The sequence below is a fragment of the Periophthalmus magnuspinnatus genome, chromosome 18 (genome assembly GCF_009829125.3).
Source record: "Periophthalmus magnuspinnatus isolate fPerMag1 chromosome 18, fPerMag1.2.pri, whole genome shotgun sequence".
Lineage (NCBI taxonomy): Eukaryota > Metazoa > Chordata > Actinopteri > Gobiiformes > Gobiidae > Periophthalmus > Periophthalmus magnuspinnatus.
The window spans coordinates 4,661,331-4,673,844 of record NC_047143.1 but is presented as its reverse complement, the minus strand read 5'-3'; the positions used below and the strand labels follow the sequence as shown (position 1 = coordinate 4,673,844).

At 40.0% G+C, this 12,514-nt stretch overlaps 1 protein-coding gene across 1 annotated transcript in view; it reads right to left on the bottom strand.

Annotated features, from left to right (window-relative positions):
* Positions 1 to 2,281: 2,281 nt before the first annotated feature.
* Positions 2,282 to 12,514, bottom strand: part of shroom4 (shroom family member 4) — a 73,498-nt gene continuing 63,265 nt past the window's right edge. Inside the window, exons 6-13 of the mRNA XM_033984098.2 lie at positions 10,038 to 10,387; positions 8,623 to 9,394; positions 7,786 to 8,424; positions 6,649 to 6,772; positions 6,435 to 6,536; positions 6,038 to 6,208; positions 5,601 to 5,743; positions 2,282 to 4,888 (exon numbers count right to left, since the gene is read on the bottom strand). Coding sequence (XP_033839989.2) covers positions 4,732 to 4,888; positions 5,601 to 5,743; positions 6,038 to 6,208; positions 6,435 to 6,536; positions 6,649 to 6,772; positions 7,786 to 8,424; positions 8,623 to 9,394; positions 10,038 to 10,387 — 2,458 coding nt within the window. The 3' untranslated portion in view covers positions 2,282 to 4,731. The remainder of the gene's footprint in view (positions 4,889 to 5,600; positions 5,744 to 6,037; positions 6,209 to 6,434; positions 6,537 to 6,648; positions 6,773 to 7,785; positions 8,425 to 8,622; positions 9,395 to 10,037; positions 10,388 to 12,514) is intronic.

The following is a 12,514-nucleotide window of genomic DNA, read 5'->3' as shown; positions in this document are numbered from 1 at the left end:
AACAAATGTGGCTAATTTGTCCGCGTTTTGCTGTTTTTTAACGAGTAAACGTTTAAACATTAAATTTGCCAAGTTAGCATAAAGGCTAACTGTTAACTTCCGGTTTGGACTAAAAAATAAAGGTTTATTTCGAGTTTTTGCCGTTTTCTTTCATTATTTGTATCTTAGAGTGAAAAGTATTGATAACTTAAAGTATATAAGTAGATAAGGTATTATAATAACTAAATAGGGTCAATCATGTTTTTGAACAAGTCTTATTTTGTAGTGTAAATTAATTAGATATCCGGTTTGATAGAGTTAACTACTGTTCTTTGACGTGACGGTCTGTTTTTCAGGAAAAGTAGTCGACGCCCGAGCTGTCTCTCATCTGGTCCTAATCTGGGTCAGTGGAGCAGTTTGATGCGTCTGAGATCATAGTAACCCCAACAGCTGTAGAATATGTGTCACCAATTCATGAAGAAAAACAAAACCCAAACCACATAGGACTCTAATCAGTCAGGAAAAACATTAGTAAAAGAGTGTTTGAAATGCAATGCAATTTTTCAAACAGTCATTTCATTTTCTTCTTAGCTATGAATGGAATGTAAATATTTAATAGCTATTTTATTTAAAACATCTGGTCGCTCCTTTTTACTGCAGCCAAAGCGCATTATTTTTGATGATTTTAGCGTCTTTGCACTGACTTTCTGTTAGTTTTAGAAGTTATTTTAAGATTTTGTTGTTTGTTTTTAAAGCTTTGAATTATTAACTTTATTTATGTACATTTTTTGCTCTTATTTGGTTTTACTAGTTTTATGGCCTTAATGAGGACTAGTGGAGTTAAATAGGGCTTTATTTTATATTTACATTGTATTTTTCTTATCCTTATTGTGGATCACTTTGGAATATTTTTTGTTTATGAAATGTGCTATATGAACAAAGTGGATTGGGCTGAATTATAAGCATTATATTTTAAATTAGTCATTTCTGGAGTTAAGAAATCACCTATCTCCAAAGATACAGTGAATTATTTATTTTTATTTAGGTTTATTTATACAGTCTGTGGTTTAGATGAACACTCTGTATTACCAGCCCAACACCTACATCTAGTGGCCATGTTTGGAACTGCAGGACACTCCTGTATTAGCAGCTTTGATTTATTACATCAGTTTCCTTTCCCACCCTTCCACCAACTTTCTCTTCCTCTCCCCCTTTGCCCTCCCTTCCCTTTCTCCCAGTTTTTCTCTCCCTCCATCTCTTCACCTTCGTTATCTTCCTCTCTTTCTCTCCTCTTTTCTTTGTCCTTCTTGTCTGCTGTATCTTCATTTGATCTAAACTAAACATGTTTATTTACTTCCCACTGTGTTTTGTCCCTTCCTCTTTCTATTTCTCCCTCCTCTTCGTCTGCCTGTCCTCCTTCCATCTCTCCTCCCTCTCTTTCTGACTCTCTCTTCATCAGCTTGTCCTCCCTTCACTATGTCGCTGCTGACTCCACATGCATCCACTCTTTTACTCACAAACCGTGACTCAGACTAATCGAGTCAAGTGAAATTCATGGGAAAATATTCAACACTCTCATAATTAAGTTCAAATCTGTTTGTGTGGGAAATTATTCAGAATATGCACAAAATTACCCATAGATTCAGTGGCAGTTTATACAAAATATGAAGTGATAATGCAGTGTTCGATGTGGTTTAGACCTGGTTTGGCCCTGGTCTAGTCCTGGTTTAGTCCTGATGTAGACTTGTTTTGGTCTTGGTTTAGTCCTGCTCGAGTCCTGATTTAATCCTAGTTTTCTTGTGATTTAGACTTGGTTTGGTTCTGTTCTAGGTTTGGTCCTGGTTTAATTCTGATTTAGACCTGGTTTAGTCCTAGTTTAGTCCTGATTTAGACCTGGTTTAGTTCTAGTTTAGTCTTGATTCAGACCTGGTTTAGTCCTGTTTTGGTGCTGCTTTAGTCCTGATGTGGAATTGGTTTGGTCTTGATCTAGTCATGTGTATGTCCTGGTTTAGTCCCAGTTCATTCCTGGTTTAGTCTTGGTCTAGTCCTGTTTATGTCCTGGTTCATTTGTGGTTTAGTCTTGGTCTAGTCCTGGTTTAGTCTCAGCAACGATGTGGTGTGTTTAAGTGTAAACAACATCTTAAAATCCCGTTTTCCTGCAGTAAACTATTTTAACTCTTAATTTTTCATTCCAGGCTCAAACATCGTCATTTGTCCGATTTCCTCAAACGCAGCGCGCTCTCCTCAGTCACACACCACTCACCAAAACCAAAACAAATCATGAGACACTTCACGCTTGTTTAAAATACTATTATCATTTATGCTTTTTTCTCTGTACACATTTTCCACAGTAAAAAAAAAAAAAAAAAAAAAAAGCCATTTTACAAAAACCATCAAACTTAACAATTTAACTTTTCGAGCAACTTCAGTTCTGTCATTTTGGTGAAAAATCAAGAAAAATATGTACAAAAATAAACAGTGAAATATGGAAAGAGTCTTTAGTGTTTTGATAAAATTACAAGAACCAAAATAAAATAAATGTTAAAATTTAAAATACTTAAAATACAAAAACAGCCGGGTGCAACAGGTGTTAAATATGTAATTACTGGATAATCACTGATTTTTAATTTGGAATTTCTATTAAAGGTGTACAGTGTAACTTTTCTAGTGAAGGGTCAACCACCTGCTTGTCTCCATGGAGATGCTGATTTACCCGGAATGTTCCACAGTATGCCATTAAATTGTTCTTGCATTTTTTTTCATTACAGCTGTTTTATTGCCTTGGTCAATGGTGAAATAGTTTATATTTAATAAAGTGCTTTTCGACCTCTAAGGCATTCAAAGCACTTCAGATCAAGGAACCACTCACCCATTCACCCATTCATATGCAGACACTGGGGACAAGGTGGGTTAAGTGTCTTGCCCGAGGACACAGCGGCAGCATTCATTTGTGGGAGGCACAGCCAACCTGTTCAACCAATTATATTTTTTATGTTAAGTGGGATTTGACCCGTCGGACAAGCAGCACCAACTGAGCTACTGTCGCCTTTAAAAAATACACATTCTTACAGAGGGTGAGGTTGCTTTTCCAGACGAAGTTACATCTGACCTGTAACTTGGTCTGGTTTAATGCCATAATAGGGAGCATTCCAAGTAAATCAATATCTCCACCAGAAAAGTTAACCCTAACTCTAACTTATTTAGCAAAGTTTTAACAGTTTTCATCATCAAATTTCAGATCAAAATTAGGTCCTTGTCAAAATATACAACAAATGCAATCGTTCTGGTTCTTTTTCTGTCATATTTTTACATCCAAATCGTTTCAAATATACACAAAAGGGATATACAATTCAAAGATACAAAAGTATTTGTACAAAAGGGTGAAGTGTCAAACTCCACTCAAACAGTTACAGTAATGTTTAAAACAATCAGAAAATAATATTTTTTTCAAACGTGGAAACAGGCAGGCGTGTCGTCCCGCAACATTCATAAAATACAAAGAAAGAAAAATATTGGTTAATGTGACTTCACAAAAATGGGAAAAAACTGAAAGTGAAGCACCAAAATATTTAAGCAGCGATTTAAAAAACAAAAGCAAATAGTGTCTTTGGCAATGCAAATGTAGTGAAAACAAGGCACAGCTACAGTGATAACGGTTTAAAGACTTATTTAGTGTATTTAGTGTTTAGTGTTTTGCATGAAAAATATTCTCAGCAGTGGGGATCATTGATACAGTCATCGGTTTGTAAAACTTCAAATATTAAAGGCACAGTATGTAACTTTCTGGAGGTTGTGTGTCACCTGAATAGAGATTAATAAGGTTTACGCCATAGTGTGGAAGATTATAGCCAAAGGAACAACATTTCTTTTTTCTTCAGGTCAAAAAAAGAGTCAGGTTTGTGGAGACGGAAGACCACTCAAAGTTTTTCCAGATGCCATAAACACACACATTTAGTCTATTTGTTGCCTAAAAAGTTACATACTGTGGCTTTAAAGATCAGTGAATGATCAGAATCATGTCAAACAAATACAACTAAATAGTTTTGGCCACTAAAATGTAAACCACATGAAAATTGCTCAAGTCAAAATTAGACTAAATTCCTTCTGAAGTTCCCATCAGTGTAAAAATGTCATTCTTCATGTCGTCAGCTCCTCCTCAGTAGAAATGTTCTGGATCCTTCTGTCCATGTTTCTGATTACAAACACCTAGCTTATTTAGTCCTCCAGGTACTGCCCAGTTTAGCAGGTCTATTTAAAGTGTGGTTGTGGGCGGAGTTTAAGCATTTAGTCTCACTTTAACCTACACTGGCAGAGAAGATGAACTTTGTGCCAGTTTTTGTTGTGGACAGGTGCTGTAATTACAGAGTTAATCTATTTGAAGCTTCTATCTCCAATTATTACAGACGTATCAGAAAAATAGTTCTGTGTTTCTCAAACTGTGGTACACGAGCTCCTTCAGGTCGTACATGGACAGTTCTTCAGTTTGTGGGTTTGTCTAATTTAAAGTTCTTTTATCCACTTCTTTATCCTCCTTTAGATAATGTCTTGTTTAGAACAGTGGAAATGATGTAGAGCATTTTCAGACCTGGTCCTAGATTAGACTTGTTGTAGATGTGGTTTAGATCTAGTGGGACTCGGAAAGCCAAATCTTTTCTTTGGTGGTACTTGTGGTGTGAAAAATAAGCCGTTGAATTAGTTTGTTCGGGTTCTATCCCTCAGTGCGGTGCAAGAGTCGCCCCCTGGCTGCAGGCGTCAGTATTGCCCGTAGCCCATCGCTAACCCGAAGCCTGCCCCCACCCCCAGCCCCAGACTCTCCCTGAGCCCACGGAGCTGCTCTTCTCCCAGACGGATCTTATCCTCCAGCTGCTTCTGCTCCACCAGGAGAGCTGCCTTCATCTTCACAAAGTGACTGTGAGACATAAACACACAGATTAAGATGATTTATTTAGCATTCATTATTACTTTATTTAACACAAAAAGTCAATTTTTTTTTTCTCCAAAGCCTGAACTCCAGACCAGATGCTTCGCTGTGGACCTTTCCATTAAAAAGACCCAAGCTGATCACTGACTATTAGATGCAACTGAACCTCCATCGAATGAAATATTATGATATAGAATTACTGCTTTGAAAGAACTGTATGCTAAGCCTTTTAAATTTTGTAAACTTGACCTCCCCACGTAAACATGTTCAAATCAAACATAGCTTTTACAGAAATTTTTTTATTGTTAATTACAGAAACAATGGACTTGACGGCCCATTAATTTATGTTTTGGTTCAAGATCTAATCAAAAAGCAGACTGAGCCTCACATGAGTCCTGAGTCACTTGGGTTGCCAGTTTCGATGCTGAAATCCAGCTTTTTTAAATTTAAAAAGACTGTCTCTGATCTGAATCGTCACTACCTAACCCCGAGGACCTGCAGCCAATCATGAATCAGTGCTAGTGCAGCCTCTGGAGTACACAGCCTGTCCATAAACTGAGAATGAGAACAACTTGTATGTGTGTCTATCTGCAGGTTAAGGCTCTGGCAACACAGGTTCAGTTGTGGTTGTACAACTTTTTTACAATGCAGGCTACATACAGTTCCTTAAATGCTGATAATCATTCATAACTTGGTTCACCTGTAGTCTCGGTGCTGCTCCGGACTCAGACACCGGCCCAAGACTCGGCTCACAGCCTGCTCTCTGCGGTCCACATGCTCCTTTAAGTCCTGAGCCTCCGACAACTGGCGCATGAGCTGACGTTTCTTCTCCTGCAGAGGGAGCTATCGACCAAAGACACAGAGGAGAGGTTCAGATCGAGCAGAGGATGCAGAGGAGGAGCAGAGGAGAGGGTCAGATGGAGGGTCAGATGGAGCTGAAGAGAGGGTCAGATGGAAGAGAGGAAGAGGAGCAGACAGAGGAGTGGGTCAGAGGTGAGGGTCAGATGATGCAGAAGAAGCAGAGGTGAAGTAGTGAAGTAGAGGGTGCAAACTAGGAGCAGAGGATGCAGAGAAGAGGATCAGAGGAAGAGGAGCAGAAGGAGCAGAGGATTTGCAGTGAATGCAGAGGATTCTCACCCTCTCTTCGTGGTCACTCTCAGAGTCCAGGGTATCCAGAGTCGTTTCCACTCGGAGCAGGCGTCCGGACAGAGACAGCATCAGACTGACCACTTTGTCCAAGTCTCCAATGAACATCCGGAACTTATCCACCTCATTGGGTTTACACACAGACACCACCATCGCCTCCACCTGGGCACATGCAGAAAGGCATTTATTAGGTCACCTTTTTTGTCCAATCAGAAACATTGTTACTAAGGATCGTGGGAAACTGCCTGGCATTATCCCAGACACTTGATTTTCTGTCATGGTGCATTTTCACCGCTTCTCCTCCTCCCCCAATTGTGCGTTGGCCCTGATAGGACAGAACCTTATACCCCCTGGTTATATGCCTTTTGCTGTACTCCCCGTGTCTCACCTCTTCGCCGAGTTGTGCGTTGGCTCTGATGTCCTCCTGAAGTCCTCTTTGAGCCTCTCTCAAAACTCCCAACTTCTTCCGCAAACTCTCCATCAGCTGCTTCTGTGAAACACAAAAAGAAAAGTGTACTCGATTTTATCGCATGTATTTGAGCAAAATGTATCTTGTCCCAGTATATTGTATAAGCAGCTCTTTGGTGAAACTTGGGAGTTACCTTATACATGAGTTCATCCTGGTTCTCTCTCTCCTCGGTGAAATCCTTCATCTGTGACAGAAGCTGAGCTTTGGCTGTGGATGTGCTGTAATAAGACGAGCAGCTCGAACTTGCCCCAGAGCGCCTAGCAACAACAGAATATATATAAAATATAATACAAAAATACAGTTAAATTCCTTGTCAAAGCCTGATCTCGTCATATATCAGATGCTAATCAGGGCTGCGCCTGGTTAGTATTTGAATGGAAGGCCTTTTGGAATATCAGGTGCCACAGTGGCGCCTCTGTAGCAAAAACTGTCCTTGGGCAAGGCACTTCACCCACATTGTCTCATATGAATGCGGTGTGTGTGTGTGTGTGTGTGTATGCGTGTGAGTGTTTGTGGTGAGCGGACAAGCCCACGGAGCAAATTGGCAGCCTTGCTTCGGTCGGTATGTGTGCAAAAAAAAAAAAAAAAAGCTTAAAAAGTCACATACTGTGGCTTTAAACCATCATCGTGATGTTTGATCCATAATTATAAATGTATCTAGACTAATTTAAAAAACTACTTGATGAATAAATAAATGCAAGTTCTTCTAAACCATGAACCTTTTTGAATGTTTGTATTTGTCTGACCTCGGGGCAGAACAGGAAGGCCACACAGACCCATGACTCAGACATTAATCAGTCGTTATCGTTCAGTGAGAAACACCAAAAGGCTAAAGCTAAAGGTCTGGGTTTAAAAAAGCAAAAACACAGCACGGGCACAGATCAGGCAGAGGCTAAACAGACATGCTACAACTAAGCAGGACTGTTAAAACATTCGGCTGTAACCTTTTGTCAACTAGACCCCTTAAAGATGAACATTCAGTTTTGTGGGAGATTTTGTTAATATAAATTTGTTTTTAAAAAAAGGTTTAGCGCTGTAAAGAAAAGTGTCCTAGTTCAGTTTGTATATGGTCTGGATATTTAATAAAAATAAGTTAAAAGGTCCACTACGCACTATCCAACTTTTCTTGTGGAAGGTGCTGCTTGTTTCCATTAAAATTGTGTTAGTTTTTTTTAATCACCATGGTAGCGAAATCGGTATTGAGTATCGAGTCTATTCCTTAATATCGAAATAAGATACATTTTAGTATTGTAACAAACTTATTCCCCACCTGTCCAGACTGTCGGTGTTGTGCTCCGTGCTTTGGGAGGCCCCTCTCCAGCTCTCTGTGCCCGACTCGCCCTCGCTGCTCTGCGGGAAGATTTCCTCCAGGCTCCCCTCCTCCCGGACCTCCAGCTCTTCCTCCAGGAGGCTGCTGTCGGGTCGTGCCGTGCTCGAAGGAGAGGTCTCATGCTCGGGTAACGTGTCAAGGTCCGTCTCCAGCACCGTTACAGGGAGAGCCAAGCACGGGAGCTCGCTGCTGATTGGCTCGTTCGCAACAGGAAGTCCCTCCTCCTGGAAGTCGTCAATGTCCGTCTCTAGTGGTGCATCCAAATCTGTGTCTAAACTCTGGGCTGGACTTAAAGTAGTCTCTGAGTCAATTTCGATATTTTTTGGTTCAATCACGCCATTTATATTGTTTATAGTTTCAAATTCTGATTTCAAATTGTGGTTTTGTTGTAAGTTAATAGAGAGAGAAGTTTCTGGATTTCCATTTTGAAAAACAGGAGGAGGAGGTGGTGGAGGTGTGTCACTATGAATCCTGGGAGATACAGATCTTTCCCATTCAGCTGTGTGCCTTGTGATAGACGGTTGGGTTTTGGTAATTTGTTCTTGGTTTAAGATGACGTTTGTTTCGGAGTCTGAAAAACTGAAAAGAAAAATACATTATAATTAAATTGAAATGATTGTTGTTAGAGAATGAAAACATATTTAACCATTTTATGAGTATAAATAATTGTGATCATAAGTGATACACAGGGAGGAAAGGGAGGGCATCTGAAACACACGGATACAGGAGAACGGAAGGGCATCTGACACACAGAGATACAGGAGGACGGGCTCTCACCTGTCGTCCAAGTCGTCTGCGACCGGAGGAGGAGGAGGTGGGAACTCTTCTGTCTCTTCACTGACACTTCCCCTGTTGTTCCACTGGGGCGGCGCCACTGGCCTGAAGCTGCGCCGCGAGAACATGGGGCTAGGGGGCGCTATAGTGAAGAGAGGTTCTTGCATATGATTGGACGAGAGGTGGAGTGGAGGTATCTGACTGGCTGGTGGGACGTAGGCGGGTTGCTTATAAGTAGGCCGATTTTGAATTTGAGATGGTTGGATTTCATTGGAGGAAACCGACAAAGGTGGAATCTGATTGGCTGGTGAGACTTCCTGAATCTGTCTACAGCCGGACAGTACACGAGGAGCTTGAATTTGATTGGCTGGGATGTGGTGGTAAGGCCAGCTATGATTGGATAATTCGTGAGAGGGTTGAATTTGATCGGAGGAGACAGAATTTTGAACTTGAATGGGAGGGACCTGGTTATAGCACTGAATATCTTGAGTTTGGTGAAATCGTTGGTTGTCGGTCGAGTTTTGGTGCAAACTTTGCAGTGTTGGCTGGTCCTGGGCTAGATTTTGGTGGTTGTTTCTTGAATTTGGGGGTAAATTTTCATCATGTGGTAGGTTTTGGTGGTGGTTTCTTGAATTTTGGGGGAAATTTTGATCTTGGTGACAGGAGCACTTTGAACATGTGCTTGTTGTGGAGCTGAGTTCTTGTCTAGTAGGAGGCAGACTATAGGAGCGCTGTCTGGACGTCTCTTCAAATGAAGACTGGCTGGAGAAGGCTCCTGTGGAACAATGAATATAACAATATTATTACGTGAAAACTTTGAAGGGAGCAGAAAATTTGGTTAAAATGGTATTAAAGAAGACATATTGTGCTTGTGTCTGCCATATAGTTGTAATCTATGACACCTGTGGCTCATTCAGTTATATTTTGGACATTTTAAATTGCAATATTGATTTAAAACGACTTAATAAAAGAAACAAGTCCGCTGACTTCCAGGTTGGAAAATTGCGGAGTCCAATATGGCATAAGGAGCCAATTCCCACCTGCCTCTTTAGGGTATCACCATAAACATCACCAGAACAAAGCGTGATCAAATCCTACGTGTATCACTGTTTACGAAAATAAAATTGAAGAACATTTTTATTAGTTTGTTTTTTGGCTGTAATTAGGGATGTAACGCTATCCAAATCATACAGTATGACATTTACTGTTATATTTTGAAGACATCAACAGAATTGCAGAAACGCTACTGTCATCATCATTAGTGCTTATTAACAGTTACTTCTTTATGTGGTCTGCAGTGAAACAGAGCAAAGGATCATGGTCTATGTAGTTTCTCTGTTTTTTTTAAGTTGCTGCGTGACTTTTGACGATGTTTCAGTTACTGTTACATCTCTAGTCGTAATCCAAATTTTACTTACCCGTCACAGTTTGAGGAGAGGAGGAGTAGATGGCGTGATGCGATGCTCGTCTTTTATGAAACTGTTCCCATTTTGGAGGTGGGGGTCTGGGAGGAGGAGGGGTCTTTTTCTTTGCTGTTTTTTCTGTCAAGTTCTGGTTAAATCCTTCGTTCACTTCAGTCAGGGTCTGAGTGCTGGCGATGGAGAGAGAGGGGGACCAGCGCTGGTGGGGAGCCTCGAAGCGCAGGTCGTTTTCGGACATGGCCCTGGTGCGGAGAGGGGCAGGGGCAGGTGCAGAGTGACTGTCTTGTCTGTGCGTCCGGCGGATTTGCTCTACAGGTCTGGACTCCCATGGTCTGCTTGAAAAGTCCCTGCAGAAGGCAAAGCATTAAAATGATGTGATTAAAGAGGGGGGTATTACACTTTTATGGGATATTAACTGCTAATAAACAGAACATATTTAGATGATGGAAATACTATTTTTAGACTGCACTGTTATCTGCTGACATCAGGAATAGGCAGATGCTTAAAGATTTATTATCGAAAATGGCATAGGAACAGAAAAGGCTGGATCAGTGCATCCCTAAGATCATTATGTTAACTTTAATTGTTTTAAAAATTACATTCAACACAAAAAAAAACCCCAAAAAAACAGTGTGCACCCCATTAATGAAACTACTGCACATTGAGTCAGCCGCGTGAAGTTGTAGTGTACTGTTTTGTATCATGGTTTTGTTTATCTGTGTAAAATTGCTGTGTGGGAGCATGGGTGACGTAGGCTTGTGGGCGGAGCTGTGTACAGGCTCGTACTCTTAAGGAGGGTTTAATCGGGAGAGATTGGGACAGATCGCTAAATTACTCAAACAGGCATGAATGACATCAAAAACATGACAACAAAGCATGTTTTTCATGAGGGAACAACGTTAAAAATATGGTACAAAGCTCCGTAAAGTAAATTTTGCATAATACCCACCCTTTAAAGTAAATTATACATTTAGGTAGAGCAAAAGCCACAATAATAAGTATAAAGAAGATATGACTTGAGGATATATAATATATAAAAACACAGGTTCATACACAATGGGCTCTTACATCCACAAATTCTACAAAAAATCTTTTAATTGAAGTTTATAGGTAAAGACAATAAGTGTAGGATTTCACCAACTACCCCCTAGAACAGTGCATCCATGTGTTATGTACAAACTCCAGTGTAATCAGCACAATAATAATAACTCACTCTTCTTTCATAACAACATAATTTAAGCTGCTCAAATATTTTCCATGAAGATTTAACCTGCGTTTCCGTGTTGTGATGATTTACATTTTAGGGGAAAGTGGCTAATTATCGTTTAATACTTCCTAGCTGCATTCCTTCCTCAGTGAACCGCTTCTGTGCAGGTTAAAAACAACGAAGGCCTTTGTAAAATACCATTCTTTAGCATTAGTGAAATCATCGTTCACCCGTATTACAGTATTACAGGAACATTTTGAACAAAGATCATTGGGATAATTGGGTTTAATCGGGAAAAGCATGCACCAAAGGTATTTCCAATTAATTTGATAAAAACTAGTTATGTCTGGATTGTGTGGCTAACATGGTAAAGGCCATATTTTCTAGTGTATTTGAGCAAAATATGTCTTGCCCCAAATATATTTGCCATGAGGTCAAAGTATGTCGGCGCCTAGTTGTTTCTGTCAAGGCAAACATCCGCCTGAGATCATTTTGAGTTCATTGCCAGATTTGGAACTTTACCCAATTTGGCACTGTTTTTCAAACTGCTCAAACCCAGTATGCTGGAGTTGCTATAGTAACTGTACTTTGGACTAACCTCATTTATGAGATTTGTTTGAAATTTACTCTTATAATACAAAGTGTTTTACTGATTAAGACTTGCTTAAAGTCAGTGAAAATTCTGTATTTAAACTGTTATTAAAAGAGCAGAGCAGAGTTTAGTCTGACTTTAGTAAAACTAACTTTCATGATTCTGGTCAAATACGATTGTTTTTGTTTCTATTTCTAAACATAAACTCTGTTGTTATACTTGTTATACTTGTATAAAAGTATAATTGTTATACTTTGATGTGAATGCATTTAAGTTAAGCCATACGTGTAGATACAGTGACAGAACACTGAATAAAGAGTTAAACGAGTTACATTAAAAGATGCCAAATCGGGCAATGACACGCCACATAAAAGCACAGTCTGATTTATAGCTCAGCATCAAATTAACGCAGATGTGCTGCACAGTCCTGCGCTGCACGGCTCCACACAGGACATCCAGTCAGAAATCCTGTGGTGCTGTGCACAGGCGCCTCAGCCAAAGTTACTAAGCACAGAATTTCTACAGAACACAACCTCGTGTTTTCACGTTTGTTGGGTTGTAGGGTAACGGTTAAGGTTCGGGTCAGGGTGAGGATTATGGATTTACTTACTAAGTATCTTTAAATGTGAGAAAACAAAGCTGGAAACATAGAGCTGTGGAAACATAGAGCTATGG